Genomic DNA, 21,010 nt, shown 5'->3' on the forward strand with positions numbered 1-21,010 from the left:
GAACTCTGTACCCGCTACAACCTATTATTATAAAATGTTTCAAACATTAGAAAAGGAAAGGAAGCTGTAATAATCACCGTTGTTTCCATCACCTAGATTAAACAGTAAACATTTTGTCCTATTTGCTTTGCTGTAATATGTGTGTGTGAGTATATGTGTATCCACGTGCATGTGCATTTATTCATTTTCTTTACAGTGTCTATTGATAGGCAGAAGTTCTTAATTTTAATGTAGCCACTTTATATATTATATATATATATAAGACTCTGTGTGTGTGTGTGTGTGTGTGTGTATGTATGTGTGTATATGCATACAATCTTTCTATGTTGCCCAGGCTGGTCTTGAACTCCTGGGCTCAAGCAGTCCTCCTGTTTCAGCCTCCCAGGTGGCTGGAATTATAGTCATGCATGCCACCATGCTCTGTGTAGCTCAGTTTATCTATTCCTTTATGATTTGTGCTTTTTGTATCTTACGAAATGCCTCCCTCCTCCAACATCATTTAGAGAGTCTATTACGTTTTGTTCCGAAAGTCTTATTTTTTCTTTTCCCATTTAGAGCTTTAATCTATTTGTAATTATCTTTGGTGCATGGTGCTATGTGTAGGTCCAGTTTGGTTTTTAAAAATAAAAATAGTCAAGTGAAGAATCCCCTATCCAGACCCAATTTAAGGTAGGAGCCCCCAGTGCCTACAACTAAGTATAAAAGATGTGAACAATAACTCCCCCATCTCCCTGCTATCTCACTGATCTGAGGAGGGCATTGAGGATGTATTTGCAGCTGGGAGTGCAGGTTGCAGGAGGGAAAGCCCACAAGAAGCTAAAAGCATAAGCAGGTCCTCACTTGATTTACAGAATATTTCCTTCAAGAAGCCACAGTTGCTCTGGCAGCTAATTTCTTAGCAGCAACAACTGTAGTAAAAAAAGTGAAATAGTATATTTGTTAATAAAGTGTTGTCAACTCACAAATGTATTCACATAAAATATATATTTCAAGAACAATAGAATAACCACGAATATGAAAAGAATTAGGAAAAAAAAAACAAACAAGAAGACATAAATGCAAAACAGATGGAGCAAATACCACAAAATATGATGGAAGTTATAAATGAAACTATGCCAACAATCACAATAAATGTAAATGGACTAAATAGTTAAGAGAAGACAACTATAAAACAGAATTAGAGCAGGCGTGGTGGCTCATGCCTGTAATCCCAGCACTTTGGGAAGCCAAAGCGGGCGGATCACGAGGTCAGCCTGAGCAACATGGTGAAACCCTGTCTCTGCTAAAAATACAAAAATTAGCTGAGCATGGTGGTGCATGCCTGTAATCCCAGCTACTCAGGAGACTGAGGCAGGAGAATCACTTGAACTTGGGAGGCAGAGGTTGCAGTGAGTTGAGATCACACCACTACACTCCAGCCTAGGCAACAGAACAAGACTCCATCTCAAAAAAAAAAAAAAAAAAAACAAAAAAACCCCCAAAAAACCGGAATTAGAAAATAAACAGTATGAAAAGACGTCTAAAACATAAATTTATAGAAAGACTGAAAGAGAATGAAAAAAAATACACATGTCATATGTACCTAACCCAAAGAAGTGTGGTTAGCTATATTATTATCAGATAAAATAGGCTTTGGGTAAAAAGCAATATGGGAGATTTTTTAAGGTCACAAAATAATGATGAAAATTGTAATAAATGAAGGGAAAAGGCAATCTAAAATTTTAATGTATCTAATAACTAGCAGTCAAAATACATGAAAGCAAAATATGACAAAATTGCAACCCTAAGAGGGCAATTTAAACACGTATCTCAGTATCTGATAGAACAGACAAAAAACAATCAGCATAGAGAAGATCTATATCTGTCTAGAAAATTAACAAGCTTGACCTAATGTATAGAAAAAACATCTCTCTGCAAAGTGACAAAATTCACTGCCCCCTCAAGTATATATGTACTGAGCCATAAGGAAAATCTCAACAAATTCCAAAGAAGTGGAATATTCATATATCTTTCTCTCTAACCATAATCTCGTTAAACTAAAAACAACAATAAAAAGATAAAGTAAAAAGCCAGAAAGGCAGATACTAAATGAGAAAGTGACAGAGAAGTTATAGATTTTGTTAAGCATACAAAGCTTGTATGGGGTAAAGCAGTCAAAGGCATATGAAAATTTACACAGAAATCCAACCAATATAAATCCTTGAAAGATACTACATACAGATATTTCATCAGTTCTCACATGCCAAACCCAGCAAAGACAACCTTTGGAGCCTCCCCTGCGAGTAGACCTGCCACAGGAGGAGAGGCAGCACAAACCTCCCCTTTGCAGTGAAAATGCCACATTGTGTGTGCTGCTTACCCCATCACCTCTTTGGCAGCGGTCTACACTGCTCAGCGCTGGCTGAGAATCGCTTCCCTCATACCACTCTCAATAGTTCACTCCAAGACACACTGGGCAACTCTGTACCTGGTAAGCCATTGTGAATCCGACTAATAATGGCATTCAGAAAGTTAGAAATCTTTGAATTATCAGATTCATAGTGATATTCAAAAGAAAGAAAATGACATCATTTCTCTTCCACACACATGTTGCCCACCTTCACTGCATAAAAGGGAAGGGGAATTGTGAGTGCCCACAAAGAACCTGATATTGATGGCACATACAGATTTCTTCATTAGGAAGAATAAATAAATTTAGACCGTAACAATTTAAAAAACCAGAAAATGTAACTGTACATTTTAACTCTTATTAAAATCCAAGAGATTTAACGTATTTGCTCCTTGTTTAGGTAATTAGTGTCTAAAACATTTCAAAGATAACGTATATAATGGCTAACATTTCTAGTACTTTTTAAAAATTCAAGTCCAGTCTCTTTTAATTAAATATATAAATTATTTGTCACTGGCTTTCTCAAAAAGAAGAACAAAGAGCCCTAATTAAAAAGTAAAAATTAAATTTCCTCTTAGAAAATTTTACATCAAAATTATCTAATAAACTATAGTTCAGAAAATAATTTCTGAATTAAGAAAATATGAATAATAAAACCAACGGTTTATGTTCTGAATTTCAAATTTTTATTTTTAAAATTTTGTTTTAAGTTCTAGGGTACATGTGCAGGGTTGTTACATAGGTAAATGTGTGCCTTGGTGGTTTGGTACACCTATCAACCCATCACCTAGGTATTAAACCCAGAATGCATTAGCTATTTTTCCTAATGCTCCTTCCCCGCCTGCCCTGACAGGCCCCAGTATGCGTTGTTCCCCTTCCTGTGTCCATGTGTTCTCATTGAACCTCACATTTTTAAATACAGCATATGCCAGGTGTCAGTTCAGTACCCATAATTATACAGACTATTATGTAAGCTAAAAAATGTTGATTAGATACAAATGTATAAATTAATCTTCTCTAGACATGTGGAAATTCTCTAGGGGCTATTTCCAGCTTCTGTGTAGATTGTAGAGTAGACTGCTACCTGTCCCCCAAAAATGAACACCTTAAAAAAAAAGACAACTTTCTCAGCCTTCCTATTATACACACATACGAAAGATATAGTATTTAAATTCAATGCCAAATATTTCTGAGATCAACACAGCAGTGATCCCAAGGAGAAAAGTTCTTTTTGCTAATGGTCACAAACTTGAAGGGCAAAGCAATGGAAGGGTAAGTCTTCAGACTCAGGGGTGAGACTCAACTCAGAAACACATGGAAGATCATTGGCACATTTTTTTTTTTTTTTTTTTTTTAATAGCAAACACCACCAAGTGGAACCCCCAAAGTTTAGTCAATATGAAACCTCTAAGGAGTGGCACATCCGAGACTGAAATTCCCATCTTTTAATTCCCAGCTCAAGATCTCTGAAATCCCAGCATCAGCTCTGAAATCGTTATTCCATATTATCATGGATGCCTTTTCTTCTATACTGCCGTACTCTTTTTTTTGAACAGTTATACCTGATCTTCCTATTTTTGGGTGTGTTCCACCGAAAGTTTTTCACTCTAAATACTTCCCTCTTTCCATCTGAGCATTTACATCTGTAATGAGGACAAAAAGATCGAACATCTGTCTCACCCTTGGTTTGCGTTCTGTTTTGTTTTGTTTGTTTTTGAAACAGGGTCTTGCACTGTCACCCAGGCTGGAGTGCAGTGGTGTGATCACCGTTCATTGCAGCCTCGACCTCCTGGGCTGAAGTAATTTTCCCACCTCAGCCTCTGAGTAGCTGAGACTACAGGTGTGTGCCACCATGCCTGGCTAATGTTTGTATTTTTCTGTAGAGATGGAGTTTTCCCATGTTGCCCAGGCTTGTATTGAACTACTGGCTTAAGTGATCCTCCTGCCCTGGCTTCCCAAAGTGCTGGAAGGAATTACAGGTATGAGCCACCGTGCCTGGCTCCCCATTGTTAAAATTATGGAAATCATGTTCACAAAGCAGGTTGGCCTGTTTGGAAAAGGCTGTCGTAGTTTCTCGGGTAACTCTAAAATAGAAAGCTACTGAAAATTACTTTAATACATTCATTACAGTCTCAGTATAAGATTATAGCTTCCTCTCCCAAAGCGTAACCGCAACATGACACAGGATGAGGTAGCTTTGAAAATGCTGCATACGATATCCTCTTGAGTAGAATCATAATTTAGAACTCTAAAAATTACCAGAAATAAAACTGTCCAAGTTTGTTTAACCCAATGTATTCCAACTTATTTGACTAGAAAACTCTTCATTCATGCAACATTTATGAATATCCCATGGCAAATCAGTTTTCTGTGAATAATGAACAAAACATTTATAATTTAAAACTAAAATTGCCTTCTATGCAGAGATCTACATGTCAATAAAATGAAGAAATAAAATTTCCGTACTGTTTTCTTTCCAATACTAGGATTAGAAGGAAAAGGAAAAGAGTAATAACCAGAATCAGTAGCCCATGTTTGGCCAGGCGCCATGGCTCAATCACACCTGTAATCCCAGCGATTTCAGAAGCTAAGGCAGGAGGATCGCTGGGCTCAAGTGATCCTTGAATGAAACTCCATCTCTAAAAAATTAAAAATATTAGCTGGGTGTACACCTATAGTCCTACCTACTTAGTAGAATCATTTGAGCCCAGGAGTTTGAGGCTGTAGTGAGCTATGAGTGTACTACTGCATTCCAGCCTGGGTAACGGGGTGAGACTCCATCTCTAAAAATAAAATTTAAAAATAAATAAAGCCCAGGTGCGGTGGCTTATACCTATAATCCCAGCACTATGGGAGGGCTAGGTGGGAGGATCACTTGAGGCCAAGAGTTTGGGACCAGCCCGGGCAACATAGTGAGGCTCCATCGCTACAAAAAAAAAAAAATTAAAATTAGCCCAGTGTAGTGGTGCATGACTGTAGTCCTGGCTGCTCTGGAGGTTGAGGCAGAAGGATTGGTTGAGCCCAGGAGTACGAGGCTACGGTGAGCTATGCACACTATTGCTTTCCAGCCTGGGCAACAGCAAACCCTGTCTCAAGTAAATCAATAAAATAAAATAAAATAATGGCCCATGCTCAGCAAGGTACATTACTAACTTTTGAATGTGAGGGGGGAGAAAAGGAAATAAGCCAATTAGCATTTCAATAGATGTAAAAATGAGAGCTAGCCCAACAGTTTGAATGAACTGATGCCACAAAACTATACACTATTGAGGTGAAATTTTAGGTCAATTTTATATCTGTTTATCTTACATATAACCACAACTTTATTTTTGTCTTAAATTTTTAAAAATAGAGGTTGGGTCTCCTTAAGTTGCCCAGGCTTGTCTTGAACTCCTAAGCTCAAGCGATCCTCCTGCATTGGCCTCCCAAAGTGCTGGGATTACAGGTGTGAGCCACCACTCCTGGCCATTGCCACAACATTAAAGAAAGAGAGAAATAGAATAGAACAGACCACATTCTTGACTGTTAGGTAATACAACTTTATTTCAACAAAGGGGAGTAAAGGCAATAAAATCCCACCCACCTGGAAAGTTTTAAACCATCTCATAAACAACCTTAGATGAAGGAAAATTTTAAAACAAGACTTGGGACTGTCTATATAGTAACAATAATGGGAACACTGCATGTCAAAACGAATGGGCTATTGCTAACACTAGATTGAAAGGAAAGTTCATAGCCTTAAATGATTTAATAATGACACAAGTAAGAAATAAAGCAAATGAAGTTACAAAACAATGAAAAGCTGGACTACAGAACTAGGGATAAAAAGCCTTTTCTCTTTCCCAGTAAATGAAGACAGGGCAGTGTCTTTCCTATACTTGGCCAGCATGTGATATATAAATATAGTTTCATAAATGTTAACTCTAAAGAATTGGACCTATAGTGGAGAGCTAACTTAAGTAATAAACACATTAGCTGAATGTGACCAAGAATTCAAAGGAACTTCGGTCAGCTGTCATCTTATTCCAGTGTTTTCAAAATTAAATGTGTCTGTCTCTTACTGTTAATGTTTTCATTCACTATGTTTTCTATTGTATACTAATATCAATTAATCTTCCTCAAATTTATATATATATTCTCAGTCAACATCCCAATAGATAAACTAAAGTTGATTTTAGAAATTACATGCAAATGAAAAAGGGCCAAAATACATTATTGAAAAAATATTATATTGATAGGACAAAATATTGCATATATTGAAAATATATATTAAAAGTAAAGACTATTAATTTAGATAGTGTGGCACAGAGATAAGTAGGCCAACAGAACCAAATAGAACCTAGAAAGAGACACGTCAATTGATATGACAGCGGTGACACTGCAGAGCAGGTAAGAGAAGACACGCTTTGACTCAGTGATATGCGGAAACTGATTATCTATATTTACCTTTAAAATCAAAAATAGAAGTAAACGTAGCACCACACACAAATATAATCTGAGTCTACATGCCTACTTTTCCAATAAAGAGCACCAAAATTAACATCTGAAATACTGACATTGGTTGTTTCACATTTGTGGATTGATCTTTCCTCTAAGGGCTTCAAAGTACCTGAATTTTTTTTTTTTTTTGACTTATTTTATTGTTTTAGTAATTCATTGAACCAAGAATATAGGATTTTCATTTCTTGCAGTATAGTGGGCAAGATACCTGGACAACCCTATCCCTCTGAAAGCAACTAAAAATACTGGATATAAAATAATAAAAAAAAAACCCTTAAAAACATCTATAAAGTAGCACCAAATTCTTTTTTTTTTTTTTTTTTTTTTGGAGACAGAGTCTCGCTCTGTCGCTCAGGCTGGAGTGCAATGGCGTGATCTTGGCTCACTGCAACCTCCACCTCCTGGGTTCAAGCGATTCTCCTACCTCAGCATCGTGAATAGCTGAGATTACAGGCAAGCACCACCACGCCTGGCTAAGTTTTGTATTTTTTGTAGAGACGGGGTTTCACCATGTTGGTCAGGCTGGTCTCAAACTCCTGACCTCATGATCTGCCTGCCTCAGCCTCCCAAAGTACTGGGTTTACAGGTGTGAGCTACCACACCTGGTCCATAGCACCAAGTTCTTAAGCCAGCAACTGTGTAGATAAGAACCCTGAGGTACCCAGAACGCTTAAACTGGTGTTTGCTCTGACGGCATTTGTCCAACAAGGTAAACAAGAAAAATGAGAGGCAAGGCTAAGGGCCTGCCTAAGTAGACCAAAATTATATTGGCAGAAAACTTTTTTGTTAAGACTGCCTACAGTATATTAAATCTATTTAACACCATTAAAAACATAGTACAGCTCTTCATTAATAAGCCTAGTTATTTAAAAAATAATCTTAGCTTTTATTTTAATGATGTGAAGAAATAGGTCTTTGATTTAAGCAATAGGCATAGCTCAGTTATCCTTCCCAAAGAGTGAGTTAAGCAGAAAGTACCAGTAGTCTTATTTGCTTGTGTGGTATCCCACAGGGGATTGAAGATGGACTAGGGTCACTTATTTCAGGTAGGAGCAGGTTGAATTGGCCTGACAACCTCACTGAGTTTACAGAGCACTGGGATGACACATGGCCCCGTCCAACCTGGCTGCTAAAATAGTTGTGGTTTTCTAGTGCTAGGAATGAGTCCTAGGAATTGACTGACAATTGTGTTGTAAAGCACATGTATTTGAGAGGCCTTCTATAAATAGCTCATTTCCCCCCTATATTCAGGAAAAAGATTTTAGAACTTCATGAGAAATAAGACAAAGAGCAAGGCATATGGGGCAAAATATCAATATTTGTATGTAGTGAGAACTAGGATAGAGGAAATCTCTGTGGGCAAATAGGCTTCCTCGTATTGAACCCCACATTAAGGAAGCTTAGCATTCCCCAGACATAGCAGCAGTCTCCAAGTGAGGTACCTGTCCAGTTAGGGCTTACAACTAGGAGATATGCGACGATAGCTTTGCGTGGGTGGGCCTGTCCCCAAGGGGGGAGGAGGAAGAGTCGAGCTGAGCACTTGGGAATATCCAGTTTTTTCTCTTCAAATTTGTCAAATGGATGTCACATTTTATTTCCCCAAGTAGAGTGAATAAAGGAACAGAGAGAGGCTAGAAGTGTTAGGTTAATTTATTCTGGCTGCATTGAAGGAAACGGGAATGGGAAGGAAGAGTTCTGTCAGATACTCATTCTGAGAAATGAAAAATATGTTGAAGTTTGAGAAATTGAAGGATATTTAAGATTTCTTTCCTAGCAATCTGGTACTTTGTACTATATGGCATTAATAATAATGGGAATAAAAGCTAACATTTATTGAGAATTTACTACTTTTCATGCTCTAGATTGAGTCTTCATGTATGCTGTCTCATTTAATTCTCAAACTGCTTGTGTTTTGTTTTCTTCATTTTGTAGATGATGAAGCTAGGGCAAAGAGATAGAAATACTCAAAGATACATAACTAGCAAAATGCAAAAACTATGGCTTGAACTTAGACATTACTCAATATCTTCTGCTCATTTTTAAATGTTTTTATATGACAAATACATAAATTTGGATTGAAAAAGCCATACATGCATATTGTAACAAACCGAACAATGTAAAAATATCTAAAGTTGAATTAGTGGGCTCCTTCTCCCCTATTATAATCATCATTACTAGAGTATTATATACCTTTCTTTGCCCTTCCTTTACATACGAATTTATCTTGTTAGACAAATATAGGATTATGTAATCTGTAATGTATTTTTTATTTTAATTACGGTGTCATTTATATAAAATGCTCAAATATTTAAAGTATGTGTGTTATAATTTTTTTTTTTTTTTTTTTTTTTGAGACAAGATCTGGCTGTATCACCCAGGCTGGAGTGCAGTGGTGCAATCTCGGCTCACTGCAACCTCTGCCTCCTGGGCTCAAGCCATTCTCCTGCCTCAGCCTCCCAAGTAGCTGGGACTACAGGCATTGCACCACCATGCTTGGTAGAGACAAGAGATTTTGCTGGTATCCCAGGCTGGTCTCGAACTCATGAGCTCAAGTGATCCACCTGCCATGGCCTCCCAGGGTGCTGGAATTGCTGGTGTGAGCCAATGTGCCTGGATGTAAATATTTTTTCCTGGCCTGAGATACTATGAGGCTTAATGGTATCATTATGAGCAGAAATTTAAAATTTTTATGAAGCTTGATTTAATACTTTTTCTCTTATGTTTAGTTCCTTTTTGTCCTGGTCTGTAGTCCCAGCCACACGGGAGGCTGAGGCAGGAGAATGGCGTGAACCCGGGAGGCGGAGCTTGCAGTGAGTGGAGATTGCGCCACCGCACTCCAGCCTGGGCGACAGAGCGAGACTCCGTCTCAAAAAAAAAAAAAAAAAAAAAAAGAAAGCTTTGCCTACTGCAACATATTCTTTATGACCTCTTCTAGAAGCTTTATGGATCTAACTTTTACATTTAGGTTTGTCATTCATCTCAAATTAATCTGTGAGTATGGAGTTGCTAAGATATTTTTTATGACCCTGAAGATGGTCTAATTGGTTATGTTTCACGTGATCTTGAAAAGAATGTGTCTTCTACCTTTGTTGAGTGGAGTGTTGTATAAATGTCAAAGTCAGTCGATAGTGTTGTCCAACTCTTCTCTGTACTTCCTGACTTTTTATCACCTTTATGGGCTTATTATTATAAATCTTTTTTTTTGAGATGGAGTCTCACTCTGTAGCCCAGGCTAGAGTGCAGTGGTGCGATCTCGGCTCACTGCAACCTCTGCCTCCTGGGTCCTGGTTCAAACAATTCTCTTGCCTCAGCCTCCTGAGTAGCTGGGATTACAGGCACGCACCACCATGCCCAGCTAATTTTTGTATTTTTAGTAGAGATGGGGTTTCACCATATTGGACAGGCTGGTCTTGAACTCCTGACCTTGTGATCCACCCCCACTTTGGCTTCCCTAAGTGCTGGGATTACAAACTTGAGCCACTGTGCCTGGCCTATACATCTTTTTTTAACAGTGTATAACTCAAATTTATCACAGTTGACCTTCAAGTACTGATATACAAATCCTTATATATGAACCTCATGTATATTAGAACTTTGTATCAGAACCTTATTTATGTGATATATATAATGATATGCAAATTCCTAAGAACCTTACCCTAGAATAATCTAGTATTCTCCTTCTAGCCTTCCTACTATTGTCATACATTTTATGTCTACATATGTTATGAAGCTCACAATACATTTCTGTTGTTTCTGCTTTAAACAACTATGTTTGACTAGGCATAGTAGCTCATGCTTGTAATCTCAGCACTCTGGGAGGCCAAGGCAGGAAGATTCCTTGAGACCAGGAGTTCAAGATCAGCCTGGGCAACATAGTGAGACCTCATCTCTATTAAAAATTAAAAAAAATTAGCTGGGCATGGTGACACATGCCTATTGTCCCAGCTGCTTGGGAGGCTGAGATGGGAAGATTGCTTGAGTCAGGAGATTGAGACTGCAGTGAGCTGTGATCCTGCCACTATACTTCAGTCTGGGTGACAGAGTGAGACCCTGTCTCAAAAAGAAAAACAATAGCAGCAGCTTAGGTTTAAAATAGGCTCAAAAATTAAGGAAAACAATCTATTATATTTATTCACACATTTACTTTTTTAATTCTTTGTTTTTTTATATAGATTTAATTTTCTTCTCATCATTTTTTTTTCTACCTGAATAATTTCCTTTAATATTTTTGTAGTGCAGTTCTGCTGGTGATGAATTTTCTCAACTTTTGTATGTCAGAAGAGTATTCATTTTTACCTTTGTTTTTGAAAGAAGTTATTTTTGTGCCTAAATTTGTAGGTTGACAGTTACCTTTTTTTTTCTTTTGGTACTTAAAATATATTGCTTTATTGTCTTTTGATTTGTATTGTTTCTGATGAGAATCCCCTGTCAGCCTTATCATTGTTCCTCTCTATGGAATATGACTTTTTACTCTAGCTGCTTGTGAAGTTTTCTTTTCTTTTTATTTTTGAGACAGGGTCTTGCTTTGTTTCTCAGGCTGGAGTGCAGCGGTGTGATCACAGCTTACTGCAACCTCCAACTCCCATGCTCAGGTGATCCTCCCACCTCAGCCCCCCAGGTGACTGGGAATATAGGCATGTACTACCATGCATGGCTAATTTTTAAAACACTTTGTAGAGAAAAGGTCTTGCTATGTTGCCCATGCTGGTCTTGAACTCTTGGCCTCAAGCGATTCTCCCATCTTGGCCTCCTAAAGCACTGGGATTACAGGCATAAGACACTGCTCCTGTCCAAAAGGTTTTCTCTTTATTCCCTCCCTTTTTGTAAAGCAGTCTGATTATGATGTACCTTGGTGTCATTTTTCTTTGTTTCTTCTGAATAGGGCTCATTGAGCTTCTGAGACCTGGAATTACCAGTTTTCATGAATTTGAAAAATTCTCAGACAATATTTCAAGCATTTTTCCAACTACACATTTATGATGTCTTTTGAAGGTGTTCCACAGTTCACTGATGCTTTTTTTGTTTTTCAAGTCTTATTTCTTTCTGTGTTTATTTTGGATAGATTTTTATTGCTAATAGCTATATCTTCATGTTCACTAATCGTTTAGTCTGTAGTGTCTAATCTGTTAATCCCATTCAGTGTATTTTTAATATAAGACATTGCATTATTTATCTCTAGACTTTTGATTCGGGTCATTTTTATGTATTTTTTTTCTCTCCTTATATTTTTGCTTTCCTCTTCCTTCTTGAGTATTTGGACTGCATTTATTGTAGCCATTTAATACCTTTCTATTAAGTCTATCAGTCATTTCTACTGATTGAATTATGAATTATATTTTTTGGCTTCTTTGCATGCTTGGCAATGTTTAATTAGATGTTAGTCACTGTGAATTTTATATCATGGGGTGCTGAAGTTTTTAAAATTTCTGTAAGTACTTCTGGGCTTTTCCTTGGACTCATTTATATTACCTGAAAACCAGCTGAATCTTTCTGAGGCTTTTTAACAGCATTAGGACCATCCAGAATGGCTTTTACTCTAGGATTAATTTGGTCACGTCTCTGAAGCAATACCTTTCTTAAGACTCTCCTTGATGTCCCTTTTTTAGGCAATCTTTCCACGCTGGCTGATTAGTGGACAGGTTATTCCTAGGACTGGATGACTTCTGAGGATTATTCTGCCTGCTCCGTATGATTTTAAAATTATCTTCCAATTTTTATGTTATAGTTATGTTGTTTATTTTTCAGATTGTTTCAGCAGTGGTGTGTAGTGGTGTGATCACAGCTCACTGCAACCTTCATGTGAAATATGTTTCATAATTCTTTGTTTTATTAAAATATATGGAGGGTTATGTTATGATAGCTTGCTAGTGAATAATCAAATGATTATTTGTAATAGTTTCATAATGACCTGAAAGAGTTATCATTCCTCCCAAGGTGCCTAACACATCCAGGGGCAGATGATGCTGTCTTGGTATCATAACATTATTTGCAATGGTTATAAAGAAATGACATGTATTTATTTCTCACACTAATTAATATCATTTTAATCTCCTTGATCTGTATCCTTTCTAGGAAGAGCGTGTTGTGAATCACATGGCAGCAAAAATTATTGAAAATGTCTGTACCACCTTTTCTGCTCAGGCCCAGGGCTTTATTACAGGAGAAATCGGACCCATTTTATGGTACCTATTCAGACACTCCACTGCCGATTCTCTTAGGATAACAGCAGTATCGGTAAGATGAAGCATCTTTTGGGGATATATCTGGGTATCTTTAAACAGCAAGCTTGAAGAAAATATTAGAATAAGAATAAATTTAATTGAATAGGTAGGAAACTGAAATCTCAGAGTAATATTGAGAGAAATAACTTGATTTTCTTCTAAAAGAGAATTTTGAAAACTTGGAGCTGGAAAACCTTGAGACTGTGAGAGAATTTCAGTAAAACCTTGTTAGGACTATGGTATTATGGTTTCAAAAACTAATTAATAAATTTATTTATTTTGAGACAGAGTGTCCATCTGTCGTCCAGGCTGGCATGCAGTGGTGTGATCTCGGCTTACTGCAACCTTCACCTACTGGGTTCAAGCAGTTCTAGTGCCTCAGCCTCCCAAGTAGCTGGGACTACAGGCATGCACCATCAGGCCTGGCTTATTTTTTTGTATTTTTGTAGAGATGGGGTCCTGTCATGTTGCCCAGGTTGGTCTTGAACTCCTGGCCTCAAGCGATCTGCCTGTCCTGGCCTCCCAAAGTGCTGGAATTACAGGGATGAGCTACCGCACCCAGCCTCAAAAACAATTTAGAGGCGGTAGTAGAAAACTGTGGCAGTATATAGGGTACAGCATTTGGTTTGTTATATTTTTAGTGTTCCCTGACTTTTCCGTGTTAGCATCCCCATTCAGATTTTGTGTCAAATGAGTTTATCATGTGGTTCAGATGAATTCATTTTAATGTTCAAGCATCTGTGATTTTGCCGTTTTTGTGTTTTGATTGGTTGCCTACTACTTTACTCGTGTGGTTATAATAACTTGGTATAAAGGATAATTATGTATAAAGATGTGTTAACACACTTGTATCAATTTAATAGTCTACTGAACAAATATAACCCTCTCTCCTATGATTTATTTAAATACCCCTTTGAGTTAGCAGTCTTGTCTGGGCTCTTCAATGCTATGTGGCATCCTTGTTGTATTTCTCTAGTTCAGCTCACTCTTGCACTTCTCTCTGTGGCAATTTCTTACTTTGTCTTCTTTCCTTATACCCTCAACCCTTCATTTTCATCACACATCCTCACTCATGACTTTCCCCTTGCTGCCCAGGGAAAAGTGAAGGCATCTGATGGGAACTATCCCAACTGCCTTCTGCCATGTAAGTAGACTTATTTACCTGCACATCTGTCCTCTCTCAATTCTGTCCTTCCTGGTACCATTGACAAGCTGTTCCTTCTCTTGTCAGAGACAAACCTCTTCATGTTTCTCCAAATCTTCTTCCTGGACCCTTCTTGGGAACCTCACTCAAATGGTTATTTTTGCCCTTTCCTGAATCTCAAACCTTTCTTTCTCTACTAGATCCTTCTAGTCAGCATTTCAGTGTTTTTTAATTTACCACCCCCGCCGCCCCCACAACACACACAATCTTGGCTGCATATCCCCCCATTCCTAGCCATACCTTTTTAAAGAGTTATTGCTGCATACTGTTGCTCCTTTCTGGCCCACGTTACCCTTTTAGACCAATCTGGTGCTGTCCAAAAAATACCACTGAAGCTAATCTTGCTAAGGTTACTAGTAACTTTCATGTTGCTAAATCCTGTGGGTATTTATGGAAAATTTTCAGTTATGTTACCCGTATAATCTTGAAGATTAATGGATATAAATCCTGCTCCTGATTACCATTAAGAAAGGATATATAGCATTGATTATACACACGTTTGTTTCAGGAGCCACATGTTTTCAAAATTACAAAAACCCGCAACTAATTATGGTATTAATAATCACAGGTATGCGGCTGGGCGCGGTGGCTCAAGCCTGTAATCCCAGCACTTTGGGAGGCCGAGACGGGCGGATCACGAGGTCAGGAGATCGAGACCATCCTGGCTAACACGGTGAAACCCCGTCTCTACTAAAAATACAAAAAATGAGCCGGGCGAGGTGGCGGGCGCCTGTAGTCCCAGCTACTTGGGAGGCTGAGGCAGGAGAATGGCGTAAACCCGGGAGGCGGAACTTGCAGTGAGCTGAGATCCGGCCACTGCACTCCAGCCTGGGTGACAGAGCGAGACTCCGTCTAAAAAAAAAAATAATAATAATAGTTACAGGTAAACAGTCAGAAAGAGTTACCAAGTATACCAGTGAACTTTCTTGAGGCGCCTTTGAATAATATTTTAAGACATTCATTTTAATCCTGAGCCTTTAGAAAAATCTGTCTTGGTTTAATTGGGCTTACGTTATAAAGATTACATTATAAAGGTTTTCATCTTTATATTCAGCATGGTTTCTTTTCTTGGCAAAGTTTTTTTCAGTTGTTCCCACCAAAGTCTCATACCTTCTAGTCCTTCCTTTTTTCATCTGATGCATCAAGTTTGACTCTTTTATCTTGGGCTTCTTATCACTTGCACTTAGCATTTATCTGAATCATTAACTTTTCATTGAAATTTTGCCAGTTGTCCCAATAGTGTCTCCTTTTTCTTTTCTGTGCCAAGATCCCGTTCAGTAGCATGGATTGTATTTTCTTTTCTTTCTTTCTTTTTTTTTGAGATAGAATTTTGCTCTTGTTGCCCAGGTTGGAGTGCAGTGGTATGATCTTGGCTCACTGCAACCTCTGCCTCCCAGGTTCAAGCGATTCTTGTGCCTCAGCCTCCCGAGAAGCTGGAATTACAGACACCTGCCACCACACCCGGCTAATTTTTGTATTATTAGTAGAGACAGGGCTTCACCATGATGGCCAGGCTGGTCTTGAACTCCTGACCTCAGATGATCCACCCACCTCAGCCTCCCAAAGTGCTGGGATTACAGGCGTGAGCCACTGCGCCCGGCTGTGTTTTGTTTTCATAGCTCTTTAGTCTTCTCCAGTCTGACACAGTTCTTCAGTCTTTGTGTTTTTCATGTCATTTACAATTTTTAGAGTGCACAACTTTTATTGTGTGGGGTGAGGCCCAGCCTGGGTCTGTTTGTGTTTCCTCATTAAACCTCCATAGCATCCATTGATGACTGTTAACTGTACCAGATACCTCTGTGGTGGTTGCTATGTGATGATTATCCTTTTGCATCATTCTTTTTACATCAGAGGTTGGCAAATATTTTCTATAAAGGACCAGATAATAAATATTTTGGGTTTTGCAGGTCATAAACAGTCTCTGTTGCATATTCTTTTGGTTTGTTTTGCTTTCAGTAACTGTTTAAAAATGTAAACACCATTTTTTTTGCATTGATCATTAGCTATGCAAATGATTTTGATAGTCTTATATATAAGTTGGAATTCTATTTTGAGGAAGCACTTTCCCTTCTTCAACTTGCATGTACATGTTTATATCAGCATGGACTCGTGGATATAGATTTTATTCAATGGGTTGTAATGCGATACTATTACTGCTACTGCTTATTATTTGGGTGCTCTAATCATCCCAGATTTGGCCAATGGGATCCTTTCAAGATGACTTCTGTGTCCTTGGACTTATTTCTGTCACTGAGCACTTCCTTAACTCCTGATACTACGTACCATTCTGGGCTCCTTTTGTGCTCTTCCTGTGCCAGCCTTGGAATCAGTCATTTCTCCAAGAAATCCTAAGTTTTTCAAAACAAAGATCTGGGTGCTCTTTGTATTCATTCCCTGGGGAGTGTCATTGTTGCTTCTCAGTATTCAAAGCTGGATAAAATATATGTACCCATGCATACACATTTATATTTTTAAAATGTCTGTCAATGTACACATTTGGAAAAAACCTCATGAATTTATATTTTAATTTTAATACCTCAGAATTCTTTCTAGTCTTCCCTCTTTCTTTTTTTTTTTTCTCAAAACGGAGTCTTGCTCTGTTGCCCAGGCTGGAGTACAATTGCGCGATCTCGGCTCACTGCAACCTCCACCTCTTGGGTTCAAGTGATTCTCCTGACCCTGTTTCCTGAATAGCTGGGATTACAAGTGTGCGTCACCACATCCAGCTAATTTTTTTGTAGTTTTAGTATAGAGGCCGTTTCACCATGTTGGCCAGGCTGGTCTCAAACTCCTGACCTCGTGATCTGCCCACCTTGACCTCCCAAAGTGCTGGGATTACAGGCGTGAGCCATCACGCCTGGTCTAGTCTTCCCTCTTTCTGTGTTTGTAAATCTCTTCTCACAGAGAAACTGGGTTCTCATTATTCTCAGTATACTTACTGATTTGTTCATTCAGTTCATTTGTTCCCCTTAGTGTAGCCAATTCCCATTGACTCCACACTGGAGGCCTCCTCCATGTTACCCCACCCTCCCTTGCTACTACCAGTCTGCTTCTCTTTTCCCTTGTTGACCTCCTTTCTCAGACTGCCATATGGATACTGGGTGGGAAGATTAGGAAGGAGTATTAAGAAAGCAAAGGGCTAGAAGTCCTCCTTGATACTTTCCTTTCCCTTAAGTTCTTCCACTTTATTGTTTACAACCAGCTGGTCAACCTGTCCTATGATTCTAACTCATCAGCATCTCTCAGATCTGCCCACATCTTTCTGCAGCTGTATGGCTACTTCCATAATCCAGGCCACTACCATCTCTCACCTGGAGTAGCTTTCTAAATGGTCTTCCAAAGTCCAGTTTTAGGCTCCACCAACTTGATTCTCCACACAAAATGAACTTCATAAAATCATATCTCCTCTTCTTACATGCTTAAACTTTTCAAAGCTTTCAATTTTTTGGAAGGGTTAATAATACTTTATTCGTAGTACTAGGTAGAAGTTGAAAATTGATGACTGCTTTAAGGTAATATTAATGTTAAAAGCAGCAATTTTGCTTAGTAAATTAGTTACGTTTATTTTATTATAATGTCATACATTTTGAACTCCTTGAAATCTAGGACTATGTTTTGTTTATCTCTTTCTGTTTGATACCAGGCCTGTTGATAGCAAGTTAAGATTTTTCTTGCAAAGATTAAGAGGGAGCATCCTGCCCTACATGTGAGTAGAGGGCAGAGGTTAATAAGATTAAACTCCCCTCTTTACTGGGAGACAAAGAGGAATTGGCCATAAAATTCCTGCTAATCATAAAAGGCAGGTGGGGAACGGCATGAGATCGTTATACAGTTACTCTAACATCATAATCTTAAGAAAAAAAATTGCATCTGCATGGTTAACAGATTTACATGAGGATTTATTAAAGACTGAGGATATAGGAACTGAGAATATGCATTTGGAAGATAATTCACACACATTCCTGGCAAGGAATGACAACTGCCTCCTCTCTGGGATGGCTTACAGAGCTGAATCTCCTTCTTAAGGTCTTTTTTGCTACTTACCTCTCAGGAGCATGTCTTGGAGGATACATTTGGTGATACAGGTCAGAATTCTTAACATGATCTTCAATATCTTGCATGATTTGGCCCTTGCCTACCTCTTCGGTTCCATCTCGTAACACTCATTCCCTCCCTCACTCTGTCTCCAAACTTACCTTCAGACATTTCCTAGGATTTCCAAGCATTTTTCTGCCTCAGGACCTTTCCCCCTTGCTGTTTCCTTTGCTTGGATGTTCTCTGCTGGTTTTTACATCGCCAGTTCCTTATTTCAGATCTCAGCTTAAGTGTCACCTCCTCAATTAGGACCTCCCTGGCTCTGCTCTGGCCCCTCTAATGAACACAGCTTTATTTATTTAATGTATTTATACACAGTGTTTTTTTTTTTTTTTGGAGACAGAGTCTCGCTCTGTCACCCAGGCTGGAGTGCAGTGGTGTGATCTCAGCTTACTGCAACCTCTGCCTCCTGGATTCAAGCAATTCTCCTGACTCAGCCTCCTGAGTAGCTCAGATTACAGGTGTGCACCACCACGCTTGGCTGATTTTTGTATTTTTAGTAGAGACAGGGTTTCACCATGTTGGTCAGGGTGGTCTCGAACTCCTGACCATGTGATCCACCCGCCTCTGCCTCCCAAAGTGCTGGAATTACAGGCGTGAGCCACCGCATCTGGCCTCATGCACAGTTTTTTTCATTAGTGTAAGTTCTAGGAAGACAGAAGTCCTGTTGTTCCTTTTCTGGGCACGTGGTAGGTGCTGAGTAGATATCTGCTAATCAGATGAATGAATGAGCAGGTGGAGGATAGCATGGCTTAGTGCTGAGGGAGCAACCTGTACACGTTGTTCCACTTGTAACCATCTGGATTTCCTGCCTGTCAGTGATTTTCTGACCTATTTCTCCTAACGATCTCTTGGCTCCGTGGATTGTTCTACACCGGTGTGTTCTCTCCACACCAGCAACATTAACATTTCCTGGGAACTTGATAGAAGTGTTGTTTTTTGGGCCCAAACTCAGACTTACTGAACAAGAGTCCCCTGTGGGGAGAGGCCAGTAATCTCTATTTCAACATGCTTCCAGGTGATTTTGCCTGCTGATATTTAAGAACCACTGCCCTAGTCCTTGCAGCTCTTAAAATACACCAGTGTGACTTAGAGTAAAATATAACTAACTTGTCCTCTCTACTCAGGAGTGGCAGCATTGGTAGGTATTGGTAGTTGGAAGGAGTGGACCTGACTTGGGGAATGTGTTGAATAGATAAAAGTGATTCTTAGACTTGTTGGGATTATAGGGAAAATCTCTATAGGGACCATAGTGAGAACCAGAGAAACCTGTAGAGTTGGATTGAGTACAGTGCTCCTATGAGAGAGGTAGCTAAAGTAATCATAATTACTGAAGTGCTGAGATGAAAAGGTGTCAAAAAGTGAAGAAGTATGCAGGATAGTGGTTCTCACTGGGGTTGGAGGGGAGCTTTTCAAGCAACATTGACTACTTCCTCTTCTCTGTCCACCCCCTGCCCCTATTCTGATATATCTTAAGATCTCTCAGGGGTCAGATAAGAGTGTGTGTAGTTTGAAAAACCTCCCAGGGTAATTTCATATGACATCAAAAAATCATTTGAAATACCAAAAAGAAATGGTTCTTAAACGTTTTCTTCCTTGGCGATTCTGCTCATATGTTTCTAACAGATATGCAGCCTTCAATTTTGAGTGAGTCTGTTTCTTGGAAACTGCTTTTATTGAACAGACTAAGAAAATTCAAATTCTGGAGGTAACACTAAATGTTCTTTTCGAAGTAAATTTTGAAGTGAATTTTGAACTGGAACAATTTTTTCCAGTTTTAAAATATAATCTCAGACTCTTTTTTTTTTTTTTTTTGAGATGGAGTTTTACTCTTGTTGCCTAGGCTGGAGTGCAGTGGCATGATCTCGGCTCATTGCAACTTCCACCTTCTTGTTTCAAGTAATTCTCCTGCGTCAGCCTCCCGAGTAACTGGGATTACGGGCACCCACCAGCAGGCCAGGCTAATTTTTGTATTTTTAGTAGAGATGGGGTTTCATTTTGTTGGCCAGGCTGGCCTCGTACTCCTGACGTTGTGATCCGCCTGCCTCAGCCTCCCTGAGTTCTGGAATTGCAAGCATGAACCTCTGTGCCTGACCAGACTCTATTTTAATAAGTAAATGTTTAAAAACCACATCACTGAAGATCAGATTTGATTTGATTTCTTTTTTTTTTTTTTGATTCAGAAAATACAAGTACTAGTGTGCTGGTAAGGCTCTGGTAAGGCTCTGTGCATCTTCTCAGTTGCTCAGAAGCTTTCAACCGAGTTTGATATTTAGAAATGAATTAGAGTATTTTCTGCATGAGCTTTTCAAAACGGAAAGTCTATTAGGCTGTTGCATGGCATTCTGAAGAAGATCCATTCCAGTTGTCCAGAAGTAGTCTGGGAAAATCTTTTATTAAGACATTTCCCCATCATAACTGGGTAGGGATTTTATATCAGTGGAAAGTCGGTTTTGCAGTGCCAGCTCCTCTAAGAATTGTTATAGTGCTAATGAGACTTATTGTTTAGCTGTGTTGAAGTCATTGCTGAGAGAATCCTAATTTGCTAGAAAAATTCTGATCTTTAGAGACATCACTTCAAATGATCTTTTTTTTTAAAAA

At 38.7% G+C, this 21,010-nt stretch overlaps 1 protein-coding gene across 10 annotated transcripts in view; it reads left to right on the forward strand.

The window, feature by feature from the left end:
- Positions 1–21,010, forward strand: part of ULK4 (unc-51 like kinase 4) — a 702,682-nt gene that overhangs the window by 127,776 nt on the left and 553,896 nt on the right. For all 10 annotated transcript variants that reach the window (XR_012090659.1, XM_073010314.1, XM_073010313.1 and 7 more), the window contains one exon: positions 12,962–13,123. Coding sequence is in view for 9 of the 10 variants with exons in the window: in XM_073010314.1 (XP_072866415.1) it covers positions 12,962–13,123 (162 nt within the window). In the remaining variant the exon portion in view is untranslated. The remainder of the gene's footprint in view (positions 1–12,961; positions 13,124–21,010) is intronic.

Source organism: Chlorocebus sabaeus, chromosome 22, assembly GCF_047675955.1.
Source record: "Chlorocebus sabaeus isolate Y175 chromosome 22, mChlSab1.0.hap1, whole genome shotgun sequence".
NCBI lineage: Eukaryota > Metazoa > Chordata > Mammalia > Primates > Cercopithecidae > Chlorocebus > Chlorocebus sabaeus.